Source organism: Phoenix dactylifera, chromosome 11 (genome assembly GCF_051530095.1).
Source record: "Phoenix dactylifera cultivar Ajwa chromosome 11, Ajwa_hap1_PhDact_Kaust_v1.1, whole genome shotgun sequence".
Lineage (NCBI taxonomy): Eukaryota > Viridiplantae > Streptophyta > Magnoliopsida > Arecales > Arecaceae > Phoenix > Phoenix dactylifera.
This window is the reverse complement of record NC_143200.1, coordinates 15,950,751-15,977,252: the sequence shown is the minus strand read 5'-3', so window position 1 is coordinate 15,977,252 and position 26,502 is coordinate 15,950,751. Positions and strand designations below refer to the sequence as shown.

At 39.7% G+C, this 26,502-nt stretch overlaps 1 protein-coding gene across 1 annotated transcript; it reads left to right on the top strand.

The window, feature by feature from the left end:
* Window positions 1-14,626: 14,626 nt before the first annotated feature.
* Window positions 14,627-21,364, top strand: LOC103719677 (formin-like protein 1). The gene is made up of 4 exons (XM_008809028.5): window positions 14,627-16,732; window positions 16,834-17,033; window positions 18,263-18,507; window positions 20,261-21,364. Exons 1-4 carry the CDS (start codon window positions 15,177-15,179, stop codon window positions 21,059-21,061), a joined length of 2,802 nt encoding a protein of 933 aa, XP_008807250.2. The 5' UTR covers window positions 14,627-15,176; the 3' UTR covers window positions 21,062-21,364.
* Window positions 21,365-26,502: the final 5,138 nt, after the last annotated feature.

Here is a 26,502-nt window from a genome sequence, read left to right as displayed (position 1 = left end):
GCCAAACGAGTCTTGTCTGAACCAATTGCTTCATACCCAAAACTCTGAATCTTCTCATAGGCCATGGCATCAAAAGAAATCATGATTGTGGTCTTAGATGCCAAAGAAAGTTGGCGCGAGGTCATTCAGCATATCGCTTTAGTAACCAACTTGAGTGTTGTTATAAATGTTTTGGAATATTTTCGAATGTATGTTCTTTTAAAATTAAATGGTCCTGGTGTGCATGCAGTGTCCTATTCTTCCACCAGTACTCTAACCAACTTAATGCTACTTATATGCTTGCATTAGTCCTTTTGACCTTCTCTTATAGAAATCCACGAGCAATTATTTGGAGGCTGCAGTAATCTCTCTCCAATTTCGAGGACAATGATTGAGCCTGGTGATTCATATTATTTATACAAGACATTGTGCCAAGATCTAGCTAGCTGTTCCCCACTTGGTCCGAGGACTACAGTTATTCTTTTTTCAGCGGAGAAACATTGGAAGGGTTACAAGCATATGAACTCATGCATTTGTCCTAACTCCTAAGCCTTTGGACAACAACGATTGAATTATTAATGAAGGGTGCCCACTGGTGGTGGTTGAGTTAGTAAAGTCTCTTGATGCGGACACGACAAGCCTATGTTCGATTCTGCTCTTCAATTTTCGGAGACATTTCATACGTCCATCAATTACTCAATTACATTTCATACATTTTAATTCCTTGTAATAGTTTTAAAATAATTATATATTTAACACTCAATTACTCTCTTTGCTTTGTATCAATCCTCAACTGTGCTATTGGACTGATAAACAGAATGGAGCATGAAGTTTTGCTATTCTTTTTCAAAATATTAACAGTTATTTCCGATTTTTTAAAAGTTACCCACTATCTTACACACATATGTGATCAATATTTAAGCTATTGTTATAATTTAATTGCCATTTCACTATAAATATCACTATATATCAGGCATAATAGCTACTTGATTTTTCAATTAATAGTTCATTTGATTAATAAAACATTTTCAAATTTAAATCTCTGTTTAAATTTCTATATAATTTTAAATTTAATGCACCAACCATTAGTGACATATCTTATTGATAGTGTCGTTTCCACTATTGTATCTGTGGTATGAGCGAAAGCTAATTAGACTTATTTTATGAAAAGAAATTAGATATGTTAGAACCCTAATTTTGAGATTTTATCAAATCTACTGTTTTCTTATTTGTTTTCTTTAGCTTACGAGCGTAATAAGCATAGTTTTACAATATTTTATCTTGGGGAACTGATGTTCTAGACTTGTTTTAAAAAGAGATTAAATTTATTAAATATAATTTTGAAATTTTTATCAAATCTTTATTTAATTTATTTTATTTAGCTGGCAGGTATTATAAGGGTAGTTTTTTTACAACATTGTATCTTGGAGAATTAACATTATTTTTCTGTCTTTTACATCGTTTGAGCCACACATTTTTTGTGGCAACACTTATCCCTCTCATTATTTTTGTGACTTTTGGACAGTTATTATCTACCATCCACCAATGTTATTAATTATACATCCACTTTCATAAAGCTTCCCACCAAGAAAAAGAATATATATCTCCTTCCTTTGTGTTTACATGAAATTAGAGCACCCTATCACCCTTAGAGAACAATCATCCATGCAATCTTCTCTATTATGCTATATGGAAAACAACCTAAACACGCATTTCTCCAAACACTTACAGATGTTTTATGCACTCCATAAGTCAATCCTTTGTGCATGGTGCCTGTTCATTTTTTCTCCAGGCTTGACATCAACAGTCCATTTACTTGAACTAATCATTGGCTACATGCATGCAAAAAAGTGGCCATTCCTCATCACATATCTTCGCTTGATGATGCCAGTTCACATGCATGAGTAAACCATCACTAGGGGTGGGAAAAGATGTCTTAAATCTTCTCAGTCCTGTGGTTGTGGACATGGCTAGAGGATATGCCATTCCTATCCCCTCACAATAATGATGCTCTTGACCGCCTGTCATCTTTTGGAGTCATTTTAACTGCGTTAAGTTTACTCTCAAGGCCAGGCTCCATTGCCCAAGAATCCATTCTTCTCCAGTTCACAAGATAAAAGAGTCACCTTATAGTTTCAAGCAAAGCTCAATAATTCACGAGCCCAGGAATCTTATTCTTCATTGGGAGCACAGAGAAAGGTGGCAGCATAAAATGGAAGCCGATTAAAAGAGTAAAAGGGAAAAGATAAGGAAAGGCAAGCAAAACATCACTTTTGTAAGAACCAAGCAGGCCGAAGGCCACCATCTCTGGGGTCAGGTACGGTCCAATCATCAGCTAGGCAAGCCTCTCAAGTGTTTGATTTTGTTGTACATATCACTAATTAATACTGCTAAGTCATGTAATTTCAATTTTCTTACACAATCATTGTTCGAAAAAATTCCTATATAATACGAATGTTTCAACCAATGATAGGATTGTTCTTCTGAATGTGGATTTTAATGCTTCCATGTGAGCTAGCTACTGGAGTTCGCATGCTTATTAACAGTAAAAGTTAAGGCCTACAAATTTGTAGAGAGGATGCACCTTGGATTCTGATAACGTCGTCATGAACCATTATTTACTATTGCAGTAAAAAAAATACACTATTAGTCTGATCTAGCCTTTGGTTGGCTATCTTTTAGAAGAAAATAGTGGACTCTACTTTTCTCAAGTACAGAGAAGATAGCGGCTTTTACAAAGCCAGCTATTAGCCTCTTTATGATACCAAATAATGGGCAGTAACATCTAAACCAGAGTGTTATTTCATCATGTCTCTATTTTAAAAACTTAAAGAGAGTATATTTCAAGTGACATGCAGATTTAGATTTTACAATACATATTTTTTTAATTCGGTGAACAACAAACTAAAGGAGCAATAATAGCCATAATTTTCATTATGTAGCAGTCTTTGCCCATTTTCTATAAAAGAATGCTAACAATACTTCATGCAACTCCACTTGGTTAATTTTCTTCCATTCCATCTGTAATTCTTCATGTCTTTCAATGTATTGATCACTTTACATTTCCCAACACTTCCACAACCATATTCGTGCTTTCCAATCTTCTTTTGCCGTGTAAACTCTCTGAAGTCATGAACTTATCTGTGGTTACGTGCATCGCACATGCCATAATCTAGTGTAACATAATAGGATGTCTAAGATGGTTCATATGGTTGTCATAACCTAATAGTATCGATGAAAAAATTATTATGGCTTTTATTGGGAGGGGGTGGGTTATTGTTGGCCCGAGATGTCAAACAAACTAATTAAGCAGCTCAAGCAGGCTTGGCTTGATAAAAGCTCGAATGCTCGTCTTGAAACTAAATAAATCAAGCTTGAAGCAACAAAATAAGCTTGAAATTAGTTTCAAGCTGAGCTAAAAATTGGCCCAGCTTGATTAGGCTCGACTTGATAAGGCATATATATTTAAATTATATGTACATACATATCATTGGATCATAGATTTAATTGGCCTCTTCTTTTTATTCTTTAAAATCAATTAAATATTAATTTAGGTCTAAACCAAATCTCAAATCAGGCTCAAGTTGATCTTTTATTCAAGCTTCGTTCAATCTTGAGTTGATTTTATCTCAAGTTAAAATTATCAAGGTGATCGAATAAGCTTATATTCGGTTTAATTCGAAATTAAACCAGAATCAATCCCAAATAATGATAAACAATCCAAGATTGATCTTGGAAGCTAGAAACTAATTTCAAACCATGCTACCTCGGACTCAAGCTAGATCAAACTCGGCTTAGCTACACACCGATTGGCAGCTTAACTTCTAAGCAACTTTAATATAAAGCGTACCCCAACGTCTGGAACGTTGGACATGATTCCCTCAGCAACGGTTGAATTTTAGAAATGAGCAGACTCGTCTATGTTTCCTGATCTCCAGTGGTATCTTTTTGCTTTAGACGTACCTGGTTCTAAAGGTGCTCAAAGTCTTTAAATGAAGAAGCTTTTGATAGGGAAGGATGATGGGTTCAAACGGTTGGATTTCAGGTAGATCCAACAAGGAATAATGGCATCCAATGCTCAATACATTCATATCCATGTTGAACTCGGATAGTAATCAAGTTCAGGTTTGGCAGCACCATAAGAATACAGAATCTATGGCAAACTTTAAGCTGCACTATGATATATGAAATATGAAATTTTTATGAGACCGTTGGGCTGCCTCTTTACGTATTTGTTTTTCAATTTTTGTTTGCAAGCCAGGTTCGGGTTGTATCTTCCTTGCGAAAGAATGTTTGATCCTTTTTTTGCTGTATCGCCTATCGAATTGCACTCCGCACAAATCTCAAAGCACAAAATTTTTTATTCATTTGTTGGCACATATCTCAAAAACAACTATTGCACGATTCAATAGTAGATTTATACTAAGAAAGATGGATCCTTCTTTTCCGTGAAAGATACAACCCTATCTCTCTAAGGCCATACTTTCTTAAGTACCTATATAGCTCTCTAATTCCATTTCTTTCTACGTAGACTGCTTTGACCTAATGTAGATAATTTAAAAAATTTTAAGTTATAGATCAAATTAAAATATAATTTTATACCATTGAAATGGTCAATTTTGTTTTCATTTGATGCATGGATGAAAGACCTAAAGCATGCATGATTTGTGGTCTCTAGTCAAATATCATTGATTACTTTGGACAAGAAATCATTTGGAACTAAATACCCTTAGAAGTATCCCGACCTAAAACTCTTCATATATTTCTATCTATATCTATATATCTACATCGATATTGAATTGATAGGAGAGTGAAATCTCTACCCTCTCCAAAATTCATAAAAAAAAAATCTAGAAAAATCATAAAAAAAATCGAGCATACCATTTCATAAATTTTAAAATATTTTTTTTCTTTTCTATAATTCTACCAAAATAAAAGTTTTTTTATCCTTGCATGTGCATCACATGTGTAAAACGCTAGTATATAATTAAATAGTTAGGTTTTTTCATAGCTTGATAATATTTTCTTGTTTATAGGAAATATCATCGACCACTTCTTTCAAATATTGACTATAGAGTCTTTTAATCACATGAGACATCTAATATTGGATGTTGATAATGAATCTAGTGGGCAATATCCGATATGAAGCTGATTGTAAGCTAGTGACTTTTTTCCTTTTATATAAGTAATGCATATTGGCATTTCTTTGTATGTTAACACATCAAAATTCTGGCCCCATTTTTATGCAGGCTTCTAGACATAAAGTTGAGCTTCATGGGAGCTCCAGCTTGACTAGATAAGACTTGGATTGTATTGATGGTGATCCAAACCCAATCTAATAAATTTATCTAGTAAAGTTTTCAAATCCAACACCTAATTACATTTAAGTAGGATTTTTTTTTTTGAAAAAGATTAATGTTAAGGAAATTAAATTACTCATATATTTAAGAAAGATAATCCAAAACCAAGAAAGATAATTTCACTTTTGTTACTATAGGTAATATTACACGAATTAGTTTCGATAAACAGAAATTTCACGAGAATTTTCCAAAACACGAAAATTCTAGGAGTAGGCTAGCAGGTTCAGATTCCATTGTATCTTCGAAATGTTATATGGTAGGCCATGGTATCAAAAGAGACATGATTGTGGCAAAATGCCACATAGAGTTGGTATTGAATAATTTTGTTGTCAATGTAGCAACCATCATGAATGTTCTTCTTGATGCTTTGTACATCTGTGATTGTTTACTCAAAGTATTTAGAATAAAGCCTCTCTTGTTCGCTTGTAGGGTCCTTTGTCTTCCATCACCACTCAACCTTCTTAAATTGTGAGCAAAGCTTCTTTTGTGTAAGATTCAGTCACATTTTCTTTCATTAGAAGCCCATGTGTTTAGGGGACTGCATGTCTCTATACTTGGAGCCAATGATTGAGCTCTGCTAGGTATATGGTATTCATGCACAGGGACAAAGGATATAAGGGGATACTAAGGGTTGGAAAGGAGGGGTTGTTTGGTAGGAGCCATGCTACGGCAATCGAGGGCATGACACCAAGATCTAGTTGTCCTCCACGAGGGCCGAGGACTGTGGTGTGGATATCTCTTGCCAATGAAATTTAGAAGGGTCACAAGCATACAAAGGCAGGTGTAAATGTCTGTAGCTTTCTAATAACTGCCTCGGACCCCACCTACTACTTGCTAGGGTTCAAGTTGGATCTTATGCACGAAAGAATGGTTCTCCTTATTTTACGATGTCAATTATTGGATTATGCAATAGCCGCTTCCAGAGTTATGCAGGTGGAGAGAGGAAAGAGATAAAAATATTTTAAGATCTATGCAAAATGCAAACTAATGGTTGATGTTATGAAAAAAGATCAATCATTTTTTAACATACAAAAGAGACAACTAAAATCCTAATGGCTATATTACCTTTTCTTTTGCTCGTTTGGTATTTATATGTGCGTAGGCTTGTGTGGATTTTTTTTTGGGTACTTTCTTCATTTTTGTTTGTCAAAAAAGACTTTCCTCTTAACAAAAATACAAAAAGCTTTATATATATATATAGTCATAAAAAAGCATCTCTCCTCAAAATTAATTTTATAAATTTCTTTTTATGAATCTTGACAATGAAATCTCTATTTTAAATCTCCATGCTAAAATATTCTCTTTTTAACATTTTGTCGTCAAAAGTAATAATAATTCTCCATCCACTGAAGGCTCTATTTAGTGGTTAACATGCATGAAAGCTAGCATAATTTTACTGGTCACAAATGTGGCAGCATAAATTATAGTTTAGTTGCCATAGAATTATGGCTAAGGAGCAGATGCTAATGATATGCATGAAAGGTCTAGATTCTACAGGGAGGAATAGTCCCTTGAGAGAAATAGCTAACATCTTTAAAATGCTGCCATACTTCATGAAACTTAGAAGAATAGATTAGCTTTGCTATAAAGAAAATCATTTATCAGCACCAGTCCCCAAAAAAAAAAGCTATCATGTCTCCTTCTGTGCTTCAAACAAAATGATCAGGATACAACCCTCTCCATAAGGCAGCATTATATATATATATAATAATAAAAGAGCATCATAGCATTAGTTGTTATATATATATATATATATATATATATATCATAACATTAGTTGTTAGCGAGTCTTTCACTTTAATCTCTTATAATAATATCTCCCAAAGGGTGCTGAATGGAAAAGAAAAAAAAAACAAGAAGAAGAGAAAGCGCATTGGCCCTGGAAGCACCTTTCCCAAAACGTTTTTGAGTGCATGGACTGATGAACAGAAGCTCCATAAAAAAAATTTGAACAAATACTTAAACAAATAGATTAGAGCTACTGGTTATAAAAAATGATACATGTCATGCATTGCTAATTTGTCGGTGGCTACTGGAGATGTGCTCTCTTTGCGAGGTCAGTGGTCAATGTTCCCAAGCATTGGGATTTGGTCGTGGACAGATCCACGCCTAAAAAAATAGAGAGAACATTTTCCATCCATCTAACAACACCTTTCAAGTAAGTTGGAGAAAAAGTTTATACGAATAAATTGAGCACTAAATGAATGGATTCAAGTATACATATTAATTAAGCATTTAAAAAAAAATATTATATTTATATAAAAGAAGATGGAGAGAAATTGCTTTTATCTATTTTGTTAGTTTTGAATGCATCTAAATTTGGCCAGTTTGGATTTGACTTTGATTCTTCTTTGTTTGAGTGTACTTTAGTGAGAATACGAAACAATTCGTTGTATCTTGGAAGTACACCGTCATCAAAAATTTAATTTAATTTATTTTATACATATAGAAAATTATTAATCAAGACAAAATAATAATATTCTATTACAAGATTTACCATACTTTAATAGAAAATTTTCTAAAAATCTCTTGATATTGATATAAGGGACGTGGGTAATCTTGTTTTCACTATAATTTATTAGTTCAATAAATTATTAATAGATACTTCTTATATTTTTAACAAAAAAATAAAGATGATGTTTCAAAATACATCATGGGGCATCTATATCATAGAGGCAGAATCTCCTGGAGTATGTAGTTTAACTTGGAGAGGTCTGGTCTACCTATCATGCTCGTCCATGTATCATATGACAATCCTCGATCATCTCTATCCTGCATGCATGGGGACTCCCATTGCATGATGCATGGTTATTTGTAATATGGCTGCTTGGATCTCTTCAACTGAAAAATGAATTGGAGGGGATCGGAACTTACAGATCTAAGCTTTCCAACGATCTCAAGTCATTTGTTCGACTGATCTGCAAAATTCACCACCTTTTTTTTGTATAGGAATAAAAATATACCCTATCGAGCTACCAACCGATGACAAAATATGAGCCCTTCTCTACCATGGAAATTGGAAGCTAGTGAAGTAATATTAAAGCAGACCACACCATGATATAAAGAAGATTACTTGGATGGAGTTCTACCATTTTCCCTACGTTATAAAACCTACGAAGTCATCACAGAAGGACGCAATATATATGAAGCTCGAGAAGGCTCAGAAGAAGGCTTCTCTTCCAAGAAATAGACACCGAGAAACTCGACAGCACCTGCTACGTTGTCAGACACGGAGAAGACCACACGTGGTTGGTGATTTCTATCAGGGGACGAGGACAAAACTGTTGAAGCCAAGGAGTCGGTCGAAATTATTAAAGCTATTGATTGCTCTTGACCAAGTATGGTGCAAAAACAAGTATTTTGTGAAACCTATGTTTGATATCCAGTGTCCTTTTCTTTATAACTCCTCTTGTTGATACATAGACATCAGTTTCTGTCAGTTAGGTAAATGGTTGTATATCCTATTGCTTGCTAAGAGAAAAAAAAAAACTCATCCTAAACCATCATCCACTTCTTTCTTAATTGAGGTTGTTACCAATCTAAGGCTATCTATTATAGAAAGCAAACAATATAAACTGTTACTAGCCATTTTTTTCATAGAAATTTTAAAGATAAGTTGCCATACAGATATTTGTTGCCCCATGAGTAGGAAAGTGTTACTGATTGCCACTCCTTCTCTGTTTCCGATCCTAATTGGAGATTGGTGCGAAATACCAAATGAAGGTGAATGTCACAAAGTGGGCAATTCATGAGGCATTATTTCCAATTGAGAAATAGAGGAGAAAGTCGATAGTAACATTTTTTATAAAAAAGATGATGATTTATTTTTATTTTTTTTTGGTTATGGATATAACGTAGTAATACGAAATGTGTGCTACATCCAATTTGAAAAAAAGAAAGAAAAAAATAATAGAACAGGAAAAAAAAAAAGATAGTAAGGAAAGAGAAACAAGATGGAAGCCCTAAATTATAGAAAAATGCCTCTGCTTTAGAACTTTCCAAAAGAATCCAGCTTGTTTGTGCACTTTGGGAGACACACATGCACGCAACTGCCCTGGCCGGTGATCCGACCCCACGGGAAACGCTCTCTTTACGTTTCCCGTTTTACGCACTTCAGATTCCTTCCCCTTTAACGCATCCCTTTCGGTTCTGACCTTCGTCAAATTTGAAAAAGTCCGTGGGGTCCATTTGTAAAAGTGAACTAAAAACTTTAAAAACTTTTTTTCCCCAAATTTTTCCTTATGAAGAAAATTTTGGTGAGAATCTTACTCGACCTCGAGTACGAAGACGAGAAAATGGAATTTATGGAAATAATATTCATTAGTGTTTTTTTCACTTTGGTCATATAATTTTTAGCCGTTGCATTCTCAGTCCCTCTTGCCGTCTTGGTCTCTTGCGGACTTATCTTCCAACGTGAGTGTCGGTCGTCCTTTTCTCCACCTCTTTAGCTGGCCACAGCTGGATCGGACCGTTGTTGGCGTCGAGAAGTCGTTCCATAACGTCTGACTCTTTTCTTACACAAACACCCTCACATTTAAAATTATTTTAATTATGCACGATCTTCATGCTTTTTATTATCCCTTCAATTGTCATTTTCCTTTGTCTCAATGGGAGGTGATTCCCCTGTTCATGATCCATGCAAAGCCGTTCATACACTCAGGTGTTCAACAGAAATACGAAAAAAAGGGGCTAATTCATCACACATAGGCGTAGCTCAACACTTTGTTCATCATATCATTACCCTGAGGCATCCCAAATCTAAATAAACATGGCTAAGATTACATTATTGAAGTGAAATAATTTTGTAAAAAGTAAAATAGAACAGAGAGATTGTGCAATCTTGTGCTAGGGTGGCTCTGAGTTTTTTTTTCTACCAAGAGGAATTTCTCACTTTGGATTTTCTTGTGGTTTCAAATTGTTGTAAATGGGTATTTATAAACTACCCACTGTGCCTACCTAGCATAGATTTATGTGTCTAATGTTAAAATTTTAGAATGCTACTCCTCTCACAAACCTTCAGTCATGAGCACTCTCACACACTCTCACACTCTCTCATGTTAGTGCAGCCACTTAGCAATTTGTTTGACCATATCAAACCCCACAAACAAAAACTTAAATCAGATGGCACTCTAGAAAGATTGAAGGCTTGTTTAGTTGCTAAAGGTTACACTCAAAAAGAAGGGTTTGATTATTTTGACACTTTTTTCTTCAGTAGTCAAACTTACTTCTGTTAGAACTTTGTTGGCAGTAGCTGCAGCCTGCAATTAGCGCTTGCAACAACTTGATGTTAATAATGCTTTTTTGCATGGTGACTTAAATGAGGAGATTTATATGAAAATGCCTCCTGGATTTAGCTGCAAGGGGGAATCTTCATCATCATCACAAGTGGTTTGTAAATTGAATAAATCCTTATATGGTTTGAAGCAAGCATCACGGTAATGGTTTGCTAAGTTCTCTAATTTTTTAATTCAGCAAGGATTCAAGTAATCTAAGGCAGACTACATATTGTTTACTAGATCAAGAGTTAATTCATTTGTTGCTCTCTTAGTATATGTTGATGATATTATACTTGCTGGAAATGATTTAGAAGAAATCAATGCTCTAAAGTCTGCATTTAGTCATTAATTCAAGATTAAAGACTTAGGAGCTTTGAAATTTTTTCTAGGCTTAGAAGTAGCAAGGTCTACAAGAGGTATATTAGTTTGTCAAAAAAAAAAATTGCATTACAAATATTTGAGGATGTTGGTTTTACTGGTACAAGAGTTGCTACGACTCCAATGGAGTAGAACATGAAGCTTGATAGATTTTCTGGAGAATTGTTAGATGATCCTTCAGCATATGGACGATTAGTTAGGAGATTGCTTTATCTCACTATTATTAGACCTGACTTGTCATTTGCTGTTTAAGTATTAAGTCAGTTTTTGGATCAACCAAAACAACCCCACTTAGATGTAGCTCACATAACTCTTAGATATATTAAAGGCATACTAGCACAAGGGATTTTCTTTACAGTATCCAATGATCTTCATCTAAAAATGTTCACAGATTCAGATTGGGTAAGTTGCCCAGATACAAGAAGGTCAATAACAAGGTATTGTGTGTTTTTGGGGGATGCATTAGTATCTTGGAAATTCAAGAAACAAAACACAGTGTCAAGGTCATCGGCTGAAGCAGAATATAGAGCAATGACTTCAGCTACTTGTGAAATTCAATGGTTGCTATACTTACTTGCAGATCTGAAAGTAAAACATGATAGGCTAGCGATCTTATTTTGTGATAATCAGGTCACTTTGCATATTGCTGCCAACCCAGTTTTTCATGAAAGAACGAAGCACATAGAGTTGGATTGCCATCTTGTCAGAGACAAAATTCGAGAAGAAATTCCACATACTTTATATGTATCTTCTCATAACAGCTAGTGGACATTTTTACTAAAGTAGTTAGCGGTCCTTTGTTTCATTCGTTAGCATCCGGGATGAGTGTGCACAATATACACACTCCATCTTAGGGGGAGTATTAAATACAACAACTTTACTAAGCTAGAAATAATTTGATATGGCATAACAATTTTCTGTTAATATGGATAAGTTGATTAGATATGGATTAACAGTTTGATTAGCTGTAAAAATTAGTTATAACAGTTTCTAATTAGCTGAAACAGATTCTAAATTGTAATTAGTTTTTTTCTAGTTAGCAGAGTTTGTTGCTCTTGTGTTTATTTAAACAGAGCATTGTAAGAACATTGTAATGTAACTCAGTTTTTCCAAACTCACTCTCATCCTCTTCTTGAACTCTTTTCCTTTCTCAATCTTCGTTTCTTTCTTCCAACTTCAATAATAATATGATTAAACAAACACTTCTAATTTTACTTGGTACCTTAAGTAACAAAATAATAAACACTTATATAATAAAGTAGAAAAATACATATTTTTTAATTATCACATCGAGTGTTATTTGGCCACTAATCCAACAATTGTATCTTATTTCATGCATTGCTATGGTATATTGAGTGATGATCTCGCTAATTCATCTTATTTCTCACTACAACCACATCGTATGCATCAGTAAATGCTTGGTTTAGCAGATTGCATAAAACAAGAAAAGTCTTATTATTTGCAAATATGAATCCCATTGCATTGCGGTCTTCTTTTTCTCATTTTAGTCATATTTTGGTGTGCAGATACTTGTAGAGGGGGGATCAAGGGGATATGGTTTAATATGATTGATTTATTTCTTCATGATTTAATCATAATTACAATTATTTGTTAAACTAATTTATATTTATCTTTCTAGATTTATAATTTTCTAGATTGAATTTTTTTATTATTTATCTTTCTTCTAGAAAAATTTTATTTTTGTATTGAATCATAAGTTTGCTCATCTGAGTGACCAATCCACTTGAATCAACTGAAATTCGAGTGAGCCGAATTTTCAAGTTTTGTTACCCTGGCTCAAGGACCTCCATATGTGCAATTAAACCATGACAAATTTTTTTATCATGACAGGGCCTAGATTTTGGAAAAATCAGAAACTAGCAAAAAAAAAATTACATATAATTTTTAATTAAAATAACACAAATGTACCTAATGCTAATTCAATATAGTTCAATTTAATTTCAGCTTATTTTTGTCAAAAAAAAAACTTTAGTTCAACTTACACACCAACATTTTTGTCAAACAATACGACAAGTCCATCCAAGAACTTCACAGGAGTACCATTCTTATGTATTGCTTGTATGCAGCAATCCTTGCATACAATTAAGCAATATTTTGTACATAATTAGATTTTTTTTAGCCAGTAGCATCGTTTTATACCTTATAAAGAAGTTAAAAGATTATTAATCATCAAAATTACTGATCAGATGTAAAATTTTTAAGCAATATAAATTAAACATGAGATGGAAAATGTTCGTTATCTCTAATTCCTTCTTTGTTTTCCAACTAAAACTGCTTTAAGAAAAAGACTCATTTGGTTCGAGGTAGGAAATTTTCTTTTCTAGATTGAAAAGCTGATTTTCAGATGTGTAATAGTTAAAAAAATAGTTTATACATATTTGATTGATTATAAAAAAATAATATATTTTAGAGTAATTAATATTTGATGTAGCATTTATTTTTTTTAAAAAAGTATAAAATAACTATTATGCTCATAAGAAAAAGATCTTATTTTATTCTATTTAAAATCTTAAAAATATTTTTTAAAAAAATATCTAAATTTTCAGTAAATAAAAATTAAATATTTTATTTTTTATATATTTTTATATTAAATATAAAAATTTTATTCCAATAAAAAATATTTTTATTTTTTAAAAAATAATTAAATATAAAATATTTTCTTAATTTGCCTCTTTCCGCGAAGTTAACAGAGTCCTAAGAAGGCGACCGGAATCCAGGCGTTCACATCGTCCATGGGATTCCAAGCCCTGGGCGCGGCGATGACATCGTCCCTGTCAGAAGCCAAATTCCTCCCGGACTCCCATCCTTTTACCGTCCGTTTTTTCACTCGTCCCTCTGCCTTTTTTACCTTCTTCCGTGCCTCTGCCGACTCTCCCCTTTCTCCCAGCCAATAATTAAAAAGCACTCATAAAGTCTATCCGACGGAGAAAAAAAAAAAAACTACTTTTGGTCGTGTACATCTACTAAAAACGGGAGCCTATTTATAATACTCCTGCTCCCACTTCATATTTTTTTATCATCGTTCGCCTTGTAACGTCTCTTTCACGGCCAGATCTGCCGGAAATACTCGGCATCATTCGGCTTCTACGTGACCCATGTTCAAGTCGGCCGGCAGGCAAGGCGTTCCCACGTCAACCTTTTCCAACGGAGAAATGATATTATACTATGCCTCTCCAGGGGACTGCATGGCCCTCCTTCCACGTGCTTCTTGCCGGCAGTATGATAAATACACACTCCCATTTTAAAAGATTAATCTCCATGCACGCTGTAAGAAAAACCTTCATCTTTTTTTCAGAACCTTTATGATTTCTCTAATGCTTGATGGAATTATCTTGCTATATCATTTTTTTTTTATTTGTAAGCGCTGGGACCAAGTGTACCTGACACCAGGAACTGCACTCTTGCTCATGTGTCCTCCGTAAAACCTCATCAAAGATTTCTGACCTCTGCATGGGTTACTGGTTGCCAATCCGCGTCAATCAGTCATCTTAATCACTGCCCATGTCTCCCTCTTTAGTCTTTCCAGCTCCTCAAAAGCTCCATGCACAGTCAATCCAGCCATCTTTTCAGTCTCGCTCACGGAAAATAAAAGAACGGACTGATCCCTCCCACAGAACGCTCTCACTCGGCCTTATTTCATCTCTCCATAAAGTTACTTCACTTCTATGTAGCCTGTACGTTTTATCTTCCTTTTCATTTCTCTTCCTTATCTTCACACCATCTACCACCAGGCCACCGTCATCTTCTGTGTTCCCATCTGTCCCCCACTCCTTATGCCTAAATAATTTCAAAACAATTGCTTCAGTTCTCTCTCTCTCTCTCTCTCCCCCTTCCACAGTCCACACCATCTTCTTTCACACACGCCTGCACCTCTCCGGCTCTCCCAGACATCTCAACCATCCCAAATAAACAAGTATTTATGAGAAAATAATTTTTTAAAAAAGGAAAAAGAAACACCTCTCTCTTCTTGCTCTCCTCCTGCTCCCTTCTCATCTCCTTCCTCCTACCGAACGAGGGGGAGAGCGAGGGACAAAAGAAGAAGAAAAACAAAAGAAAAGAAAACCATAGCATCGCTCTGCTCTCCCTCTTGCATTAGGCCATTAAGAGAACAGAGAGCAATTAAAGCGTCTGTCTCTCTCTGTCTCTCTCTCATTCTTTGACAATGCCCGCCCTTTCCTTCTTCTTCCTCTTCCTGCTGCTATTCTCCACCCCGGGAATCTTGTCCACCACGCCCATTCCCCGGCGGGCTCTGCACCTGCCCTTCTTCCCCCCGGGCGCGCCCCCGCCGGCCCCTTCCTCCTCCACGCCCCAGCCCTTCTTCCCATTCTACTCCTCCCCTCCTCCCCCCGCCGTCTCATCCTCCCCCGCCGCCGACTCCTCCCTTCCTGCCAACATCCCCTCCCTCATCTTACCCAATTCCCATTCTGCGCCTCCCCACCGCCCCGCCGCCGCCAAGCTCGTCCCCGCCGTCGCCCTCCCCCTCTTCGCCCTCGCCCTCCTCGCATTCTTCCTCCACGGCCGCCGCCGCCGCTCCGGCGACAAGGCCGCTCGCTCCGACAGCATCCGCCTCTTTCCTACCCGCTCCGCCATCTCGGACGCCCGCAAGTCCTCGGCCGCCACCTCCGACTTCCTCTACGTCGGCACCCTCGTCAACCACTGCGGCGCCGCCGCCAACGCCGACGAGGACCCCTCTCCCGTCGCCGCTGCCCACGAGGACCCCTCCCCCGCCGCCGCCGGCCAGCCCAACGGCTCTCCCTACTGCAGGGTCGGTTCCCCGGAGCTCCACCCACTTCCTCCTTTATCTCTCCATGCCCACCGTCGGTACGGGAATGCCGATGGCGGGTGCTCCTCGGAGGAGGAATTTTACTCTCCGAGAGGGTCTTCCGGCGGGAAGGAGAGTTCCGTGGGGGTCGTCGGCGGGCGCATGTCGAGCTCGCGGCGGACCTTCCCCGCCGCCGCTGCCGCGATGGAGAAATGTGGGTCCCGGAGCTCGACGCTAAGCACGCCGTCGTACCCGTCTTCCGATTCGGTGTCTTCTCCGGGTCGGTCGTCGCCGGCGAGTTCGTCGCCACCGGTCGGATCGAGCCCGGGGCGATCCAGCGTCAGATCTCTGAAAACCAGATCCGAGAATGCCGAGGTTATCGACTTTGGTGTCCCGCCGCCGCCGCCGCCTCCGCCCCCGCCGCCCCCCCGGCCGCTGACTCCCTCACCTCCAAAGAGGAAACTCCCTTCGCCCTCGCCGTCTTCTTCTCCGGTGGAGAAGGATCAAGATGGAAGCTTTAGGATCTCGGACATGTCGGGCCCAAATTTACGATCGCCACGGAGAATTGGGGACTTCTCGAGGAACCCATTGGTTGTTAACTCCCCGCGGAGCGAACCTCCGCCGCCACCACTGAGGCAAGCCCCACCGCTACCTTCCCCATCGAAGCAAGCCCCCCCACCACCACCGCCTCCTCCACCGCCGCCGGTTGGGTACTGGGAGAGTCGGGTCCGAAAGCCACAAGCCGGCCAGCCTCCAGTTCTCACCCCTCCCAGACCTACTGGAATGAAGAATTCATCAGCAGCGGTTTTTCCAGCCGAATCGCCAGTGAATTCGGATCCAGTGGAGAAGAGTGAGGAGGCCCCTCGCCCAAAGCTGAAGCCTTTGCACTGGGATAAAGTCCGGGCGAGCTCCGATCGAGCAATGGTGTGGGATCAGTTGAAAACGAGCTCATTCCAGTGAGATTTTGAACTTTAGATCTCTTCCCTTTTTTTGAACTTAATCACAGATTTCCTTTTCTGAACTCCTTTCGTCGAATTCTTGCCTGATTTTTTGACAGGGTAAATGAGGAGATGATCGAGACCTTGTTTGTTTGCAATGCATCAAACACAGCCCCAAAGGAGACGAACAAGCGACAAGTCCTTCCTTCTCCAAATCAAGAGAACAGGGTGCTTGATCCAAAGAAGTCTCAGAACATTGCTATTCTACTGAGGGCACTTAATGTGACCAAGGAGGAAGTCTGTGAAGCCCTATTGGAAGGTGAAGCTCTGAAACTCTTCAGTAATTTGCTCTGTATCTCTTTCACGTTTAATAGCACCAACGTGTACTAGGCAAGTGCTTGCTATTGCTAATAAGATTGGATCAACTTTTATGAATTGTTTTGTGCCATCGTTTCTTCCAGCATTTGCAAATTAAGCATGAAGGCACTGAAGAGTATTCAAAATAGGGTTTTCTCTTCTTATTCACCCATTTTCGAGAATAAAATCTCCCTCACTCTCAGTGGATGTTGGAATACATCAGCTAATGTTTTAGAAAAGACTAAGCTGATCAAAGATGGCGAGAAATGGTGCTGTGGGGTTTAAGGTAGCCATCTATCCCCTTTGATGCTTCCCTCTGAGAAAGCCGTTGGCTCTATATTTTAGTGAAAGTTTAAGAGTTCTTTCTTTGTTGACCTCAGTGATCACATTTCCTCAATGATTATATCATTGTGAAAGAACACCAGCTTCCTTCTATTGTTTCAGTGAGCTTCCTAATCTCTAGTATGGGATTTGTAGTAGCAAGACATTAACTATAGTTGCGGAAACTACCGTTTGTATCGTCATATTCTTGGTTCAAGAGTGTAACGTTTGGACAGTGGAATTTTAGTGGTTTAAGGCATCTGATAGAAGCACCCCTTCAATTAGGCTCCTTTCTCTGTATTTGGCAGCATGCCAATAGTTTGGTAGATGCTAAGAAGAGAAGCAGAATATGTATTGTTCTCTCTCAATTTAGCGCTACCTACATTGCAAAACACATCTTTCTCTTAAATTGTAACTGTCTGTGGGGAATTATAAATCAACATAAGAAGAATTAATATCATCATACTACTTGATATTACATCAATCTTTTTGATATTTGAATTACAAGTAGTATGATGATACTTGCATTAATATTTTTGCATTATGTTTGACAAAAATAGTATACTACTTAACATACTACTTTATATTAGTTAAGATTATCAAGTAGCATGCTGATATTTACATTAGTCTTTTTGATGAAGCTATCCATGTTCTCTTCTTTAAACTTTACCTGTTGAGAAAGACTACAACTCTCCGCCCTATTTGATACAGTAAGAGGGCTGAAACATTTTTTGGAAACCTTTCCTTTACCCCTCAGTTGTTGAAAGTCCTCCATTATGAACTTAGACCACAGAATGGAATTTCAGTAGTCTTTTTCAATATTTTTGTGTTTGATTATTTACTTGTATCTGTTTTTCCGAGTCACTGCAGGTAATACAGATAGCTTAGGAACTGAGCTGTTAGAAACCTTGCTAAAGATGGCTCCAAGCAAAGAAGAAGAACTTAAATTGAAAGATTACAAAGATGAGTCCCCAATCAAGCTTGGTCCAGCAGAAAAGTTTCTCAAGGCAGTGCTTGATATACCATTTTCTTTTAAGAGAGTGGATGCAATGCTTTACATTGCTAATTTCGATTCAGAGGTCAATTATCTTAAAAAGTCCTTTGAAACACTTGAGGTAAGCCTGATGCTTTGTTTTGTTTTTCCATTAATTCTATTCTGGATTAAAAACAGTGAATGGTTGAATATTGATCACTGGCAAAGTAGTGGATAAAGCGGTGATTAAAAGAATTCGATTCCTTTATTTATAAGAAAAATAAGGATCTTTCTCTGCCTTAATAGTACGGCTGTGACCTGTGAGTTCAGGACCCACGATCAGGGTTGCATGCAATGTTGTGTTCAAAGTAACTAAAACATCCAGAAGCTATATAACTACACCCAAATTTTTTACTTATTTATCCACTTTGCAACTTTTAGGAGGGACCAGCTGTTTTTTTTTTAATTCTTCTACCATCCAGCAAAACTTCCCTTGAAATAATGTCATATTACCATACAGTATTCATGGCTTTTTTTACTAAAGCTACAGTGGAGACGGTCTCAAGAGTTCAGGTTGACAATAATTCTCATGTTTATCTCTGTACTGAATAATTATTCTCCCAGACATGAAGCATAAATTGTTTAAAGTTTAAACAAATATAAACTTTGTCTTTCTTTCATAAGTTTGAACAATTGACAAAGAATTCAAGTAAATTTGAGTATAGTCTGCCACTCTGACCTTAAAAGAGTTAGCACCGAATAAAACGATGATGACCTCATTCGAAAGTCAAGTTCTTATTTGCTTTTAGATATCAAGTTATCTTTCCCATGTACAGTGTGCTGTTCTTGCCTCATGCCTTGATTCTTCCCTTTGCCCCCAGTTGAACCAAAATCACTTCTCTTCATCTAGCGAACATTTGAGTAATCTCATCTACTAATATGTATAATATTACTCTGCTCAATACGGATCGGTGTGCCAAGGAGGCATTCCATTTGCTCACTTTTTAAAAGTACAAGCTATATTGGACACAAAGTCAGCAAGACTTGCTGTTACTTCCTAATATGAAATCTTATACTTACCCAGCTAAAGCAGGACACTAAAGCTCTGGCCCTTCTAATGGTGCGGTTACAGGAAATCACTATCTTATGAAAGCAGATCAATACTATTTCATATTGATTTTATTATAGAACTGAATTGTCACATATGGAGAGTTCAAAAACTTACTTGTCATCAGAATTGCGAAATCTTTCTGAATATGCAGGAAAGTTAGTATCTTTCTTGGATACTTATTATGTGAATATTATCTGCATAAGTAAAGATCTTTCTCAATCATAATTCATAAATAACAGTTATATACACTGAAAACATCTTTATCAAATCATATTCAAATTAAGTAGAAAATATGAAAAATTAGAGAACCACAAGCTGGATGCATCCCATCATCACAAAAACAAACTAGGAGAAATTCTTTGAGAGAACATAGCTGGTGACTAAATGTACGTACCAGTGATTGAGAGTTCTCCATCCTGGGCTCATGCACACCACATAAAAAGAATATCAGCAACTAAATAACTTTTAGTGAATGTTTCCATGTGCTCCTACTTTTGTTGCCTCGCCCTCGCATTCATTTCTACCCCATGTTCCAGCAAAAAGAAGAACTGCTTTGCTCAACTAGCTTCCTGGGTGCATGACACAGCATGGAAACTGAAGTCCAGTGCAATTAGATTTTGTATTTGTCATCATTAAAATTCAAACAGAACTTACATAAAAAAGTTGTCTCGTAGGTAAATGGACAGATCACGTAGGCCCTAGGATAGGCGATGGTCATTTTTAAGGTGTCGTTGGGTTTTGAGCATTCTTTGGACTAATAAACTGCTTGTATTGCAATGCACAGGCAGCCTGTGATGAGCTGAGGAGCAGCAGATTGTTTCTGAAACTTCTAGAGGCGGTTCTGAAGACTGGGAACCGCATGAATGTTGGTACCAACCGTGGTGATGCGCATGCCTTTAAGCTCGATACACTACTGAAACTAGTTGATGTCAAAGGCACCGATGGCAAGACTACCCTCCTGCACTTTGTTGTCCAGGAAATCATCAGATCTGAAGGCTCCCGCCTCTCCGCTGCCAAAACCCAGGCAAATACTCTACGAGATGACCTTGAGTGCAGAAAGCTCGGCCTCCAAGTTATTGCTGGTCTTGGGGGTGAACTTGGCAATGTGAAGAAAGCAGCTACTATGGATTCTGAGGTGCTCGGCAGTTATGTCTCCAAACTTGCTGGAGGGATTGGGAAAATAACTGAGGTCTTAAGGTTGAATGGAGCATTGAGTTCACAGGAAAATAGCCAGCGATTTCATGATGCTATGAGTGGGTTCTTAAAGAAGGCAGAGGACGAGATCATAAGGGTCCAGGCGCAAGAGAGCGTTGCGCTGTCTCTGGTCAAGGAAATAACTGAGTATTTCCATGGTAACTCAGCCAAAGAAGAAGCTCACCCTTTCAGAATTTTCATGGTGGTCAGGGATTTTCTAGCCATCCTCAATCAGGTCTGCAAAGAGGTTGGAAGGATAAATGATCGCACCATTGCGAGCTCAGCACGCCAGTTCCCGGTGCCTGTGAATCCGACACTACCACTGGTATTCCCAAGGTTTCAGGCATTAAGGCCTGAAAGCTCTGATGATGAGACTTCATTATCATCGTAGGCTGGATTCTTGGTGGCCTTGGCTGATGCCTCTTTCAAGTGGAAATTTTTGCTGGCCATAAGCTGGAAGTGCAGTGCAACATGGAATCAGATGCCGCTTATTTATATTCTTTTGTACTTGTAGAATATTAATGTAAAAGATTCTTGGAATTGTTTATCCCTATGTGTATACAGAAGGAAACCTAGATGAGAGAAAAATAAGGCGGGGAAACTGGCTTCATGGACTCTGGATTATGTACATCTCTTGTAAGGTTTTTTCCCCCAAAAGATCAATGTGCAGTAATCAAAGCAAATTTCAGTTGTATGGATCGTTTATGAGTGGCAACTTGCAGGATAGGTGATGAACTTGCGAGGCAGACGTTAATTTTTTTCTATATTCTTCCATCCAAAGCTCTTTGAAACTAAAGATACATTTGGTTGGAAGAATTGCGCTCTAGAATAAAAATAAAAATAAAAAAATTTTATTTCAGCCGGTTAGAGAGAGTTTTATTTTTATTCTAATTTTAATTTTGAAACTTTGACAAGTTAAAGGAGCAGGGGCGGCCGCCCTTCATATCTTCTTTCAGGATGCTGGTGTAGGTCCATAGTTCAGAGATCTGCCTCCTCTATGAAACTCGTATGTCCGGTAGAGAACTTTGCCAAGTACTACGGTGCCTAGACGTTGACTGAGAGTCCTATGCAATTGAATCTCAAGGGTTGTCCGAGGGTATTGTGACATAGTGAAAGCGGGGTGTGGCGACAGTTGATGTGTTTCACAATTGCTCCCGTTATTGATTATCTCGGAGCCCAACGCTACACCGTGGGTCTTATGCGGTGTGTATGCGAGAACTGACCATAGGATTAGGAGAGTTCTTTAGGGCGAGCTTACCCACTTAGTTGCTCAGGGTTTTTCGTTAGCTATCGTGGGTGATGTCAACTGCATTTAGAATGGGAGTGAGAAGCAGGGAGGAAGGGCCTTCACTGACACAGTGGACAGGAGGAAGTTCCTTGACTTCCTATCGCAGAATAGCTTGGTGGATCTGGGCTTCTCCGGACTGCAGTTCACATGGTGTAATAACCAGTCCGGTAGAGCCAGGGTTTGGGAGCGGTTAGATAGGGCCGTTGCATCCATTTACTGGATTATCAGGTTTTCGTCCTATAGGGTTAGCCATCTATCTCTGATTGCCTCGAATAATTTCCCACTGCTGATCTCTACGGCTGCAGGATCCAGTCACCACTGTGCTTTCCGCTTTGAGAAGGTTTGATTATCCTCCCCCCAATCTTGGGACCTTGTCCGAGGAGCTTGGAGCTTGCCGGTTCGTGGCGATGCCATGCAGAGGATTTTCCGCAAATTGGAGTTGACTAAAAGACACTTGCGCCGTTGGAATTGTGAGGTTGTGGGCGATATTTTTAGAAGTTAGAGGACGTGGAGGCCGTGATTGCCAACCTCTGAAGGAAAGAAGATCAGGTGGGTGTGCTCCCTGAGGCAGACATGGTAGCTCTCCGGGGGGCTCCTTGCCACTCATCACTCGATCCTGCGATAACATGAGATTTTTTGGAGACAGAAGTCCAGAATCCAGTGGGTCAGAGAGGAAGATCGGAACACTAGTTTCTTTCATCGAACCACGATTATCAGAAGGCAGAAGAACATGATCCGGTCTCTGTGGGACGGGAGCGGCCACCAGGCAGAGGGAGAACCAGCGGCCAGTCAGATCTTGTTTGATTTCTTTCGATCTCGTTGGATAGAGGACCGTGAGGATGGCGCTGCTGGCCAACTCCCGCGAGCCGACATGGGAATAGGCATTACAGAGAATGCGTTACTGGTTCGACCGATGATGGAGAGGGAGGTGCGGGACACGGTCTGGGCCTTGGGAGAGGATAGGGCTCCTGGTCCAGATGGGCTCCCACCCTTCTTTTTTCGGAGATACTGGAGCATTGTCTGGCTGTGATTGAAACGGTCCTGTGTTTCTTCAGTTGGGCACGGATGCCTGACGACTGGAAGGCTACATTTGTTACGCTAATACCGAAGCGTCAGGACGCGGCTGAACCGAGCCATTTTAGGTTATCAGATTGTGCACAACTTTATATAAAGTTGTGACAAGAATATTGGTGGAACGGATGAAACCCTTACTTCCTGGCAATATCTGCCAAGAGTAAGGTGCTTTTGTGGGAGGAAGGAGCATCTCCGATAATATCATATTGGCCCAAGAGATGATGTGGGATCTTCAACGGGCCCCAAAGCGGCAAAGCCTGATGACTGTTAAGCTGGACATGGAACGAGCTTATGACAGAATCAGGTGGAGCTTTCTTATGCGGGCCTTGGAGAGTCTTGGTTTCCACAAGACCTGGATTGATTGGGTGTTCGAGTGTGTTCGAGGATCGAGGTTTTTTATTCTGGTCAACGGCACACCGTCCCCCTTCTTTCAATCCACCATGGGGCTTCGGCAGGGGTGTCCTCTATCCCCATACTTGTTCATTATTTGCTCTGATGTCTTGTCTCGAGCACTATGGGTTGCATGCGCCACCGGAGAGCTGGAGGCTTACGTTCCATCTCCAGGGACCCAGCCGATATCTCACCTACTCTTTGTCGACTACTGTCTCCTCCTGTCGAGGGCACAGGTAGCAGATGCACGGGCCCTCAGGAGTGTGTTGGCTAACTACTGCGCTGCGTCGGGGCAGAGCGTGAATGCCCAGAAGTCCACCATCTCTTTCAGCCCTAGCACGACGCTTGGGGTTCGACAAGGAATTTGGAGGATTCTGGAGATACCGGAGCAGGACAGGACCTGGAGCTACCTGGGTGTACCAATCACAGGTAGGAGACTGCGGGTATCTGAGTGCACTGGGCTGGCGCAATGGGTCTAGAGTAGATTGGAGGGATGGCGGGCAACGTCTCTATCTATGATGGATAGATTGACGCTGATCAGATCTGTACTTGGCTCCATGCCCATCTATCTCATTGCAAACACAGTGGTACCAAGAACAGTGCTACTGAAGATTGAACAGCTACTTCGGGGCTTCTTATGGGGCTCGCATAGAGGTGGTCGGGGGGTGCATTTGATGGCATGGGAGAGCATTTGCCCCCCATTCAGTGAGGGTGGCCTTGGGTTCTCTCTCTCCTGGAGAGACGAGAGGTGCTCATTACCCGGCATGCAGTCTGGTTCCTTCTGGAACCGCAAGGGATTTAGAGCTGGACGATGGCAGCCCGCTATGAGAGAGTGGGCCCTGAGGCACTGGCACGAGGAGCACGAAGATATTCCTGTCTTTGGCGAGAGATTGTGAGGTACCTATCTACTGCATTGATACACACCAAAGGCTGATAAGTGATGGGCGCAATATTGATGTGGCTGAGGATGCGTGGGTAGATGCCCTCCCCTTGCGGCATTGGCCGACTATGGTTAATTTCGAGACTGCGGAGGGATTGTATGTTTGCGATCTTATTGTCCTGGGGGGGCTGCATGGGACGAGACTAGGCTCGATCAGCTTTTCGGGGAAAAGTTGGCAGAGAGGGTCCGATCCCTCTTGTTACCAAGGTATGCAGGCCCTGATGTGCAGGTCTGGAGCACTTCTACCAAGTCCAGTGTCAGGGTGGGCGACCTTTCCCGCATCCTTCGGCAGTAGTACGAGCCTGGGCTAGACTGCGTCTGGATCTGGCGCTTGGGACTCCACCCGAGGGTAACTCTATTCCTTTGAAAGGTGGTCTGGGACCATCTTCCGACGCAAGCAGTACTGAGTGGATGAGGACTGTGGATTCCCTCGGTGTGTGGAGATTGTGGTGTGGACAAGACGGTGGACCATGCCTTGTTTCAGTGCATATGGGCTAGGGCGACTTGGCGACTAGCAGGGATCCCGTGGAAGATCTGGGGCCGAAAGGACCTATTCTTACAGGCCTTGCGTCGATACTCGGAGTCCGCATTGCTTCGCTAGGAGGCGGCTCGAGTGACCTACACATCCTACCAGATTTGGCTGGCTAGGAATGCTCGAACATTTGGCGAACGCAGTATGTCGCCAAGACTTGTGGTGGAGAGCGCCCGCATGCAAGCGGCGGAGCTCAGTCTTATTATACCTGTTGAAAGGACCTTGACATTTTAGGACATCCGAGGTTCCCATTCTGCTTCGACAGCATCCCGTACGGTGTTTTTCACCTGAAAGCCCCCACCTCCTAGTTTCCTAAAGGTCAACTTCGATGGATCTGTCTTGGATGAAGGTACGAGGGGCGGTAGGTTTTGTTATTCAAGACCCATTTGCCAGGATCGTGGCTGCAGGGGGCAGTCAGCTCTTCGACATATCGGTTTCGGGTGCAGAGCTGCGAGCCGCTTGGGCAGGCCTCCGTCACGCCCGGTGTGTTTTACAAGCCAGCTCCATCGTATTGGAGGGAGACTTGGCCACTGTCATCAGTTGGATCGGGGAGGCAAGGGGTAATGGTTATGTCCACCCTTTGCTTCGAGATATCTGAGCAATGGTGAGGGACGGCAGGATTTTTCAGGCCAAGCATGTTTTCCGTGAAGCTAATGAGGCTGCGAATTGGGTAGCTGCTGATGCAATCAATCACTCCGGTAGCGCCTTGTGGGTTGATGGAGAGTTGCCCCTGGCACTCCGAGGTATTCTATTTTTTTGATTTTATTGGATGCATCCGTACTTGTTAGGTATGGTCCACCCGCTTTAGCAAGCAAAAAAAAAAAAAAAAAAGGCACGGATTTGAACTCTGACAGGCTATTTTGGCCAGATAATGCAAGTATCACCAAAAAATTAACCCTGATTTTTTTTTGCCTTGTTCTAACTTTTATTTGACTTTTCACGACATTTTTGATATTTTTTGCTATTTGACAAGCCTCGTATAAATTTAATGTAATACGTTAAATTTCAGACAAACCAATATACAAGCTTATTGCAGCCATCTTGGCTGAAGAATATTGCAAGAGAGAGGGTAAAATCCATATAGGTTATTAATTTTAAAAAACAATTCATAACAAATTAATAAAAGACTCAGCAAACATATACTATGAGCTAATGCTATTGAGCAACGGATAATATTTTATAGAAATCGCACCGGCCAAAGCGCTGCACCGAGTTGAAAAAAAAAAAAAAAATCAAAATTCAAACCATCAACCAATATTTTAAAATAATTAAAATAGAACTAAAATATTCTTATTCACCTTCCACCTTGCACGACACAAGCTAACATTTATCAATTTCGGAAACTAGGCTATCATTTTCCAAAATCCTTGTACCATCTGGACCAGAAAAAATATGGACCTCAAATTGGACCTAGTTTAACCATTTAGTTAAGAATTATATACATACATACATACATACATATATCGACACTATATCCACACTAACTCCAGGCTGCACCTATTGTGGTATTGTGGGTGGTGCCATGGATATTGAAACAATCATCAACTAGATAAATTTTGCATCATTAGCCACCGGTTGAATAGTTACCAAAGGTCCAAAAGTACTAAG

Excerpts from the sequence above, each read along its gene's own strand:
- LOC103719677 (XM_008809028.5), top strand. The coding sequence starts at position 15,177 with ATGCCCGCCCTTTCCTTCTTCTTCCTCTTCCTGCTGCTATTCTCCACC. Across the intron at positions 16,733-16,833 it reads TTGAAAACGAGCTCATTCCA|GGTAAATGAGGAGATGATCG; the intron begins GTGAGATTTTGA and ends ATTTTTTGACAG. Across the intron at positions 18,508-20,260 it reads AGTCCTTTGAAACACTTGAG|GCAGCCTGTGATGAGCTGAG; the intron begins GTAAGCCTGATG and ends TGCAATGCACAG.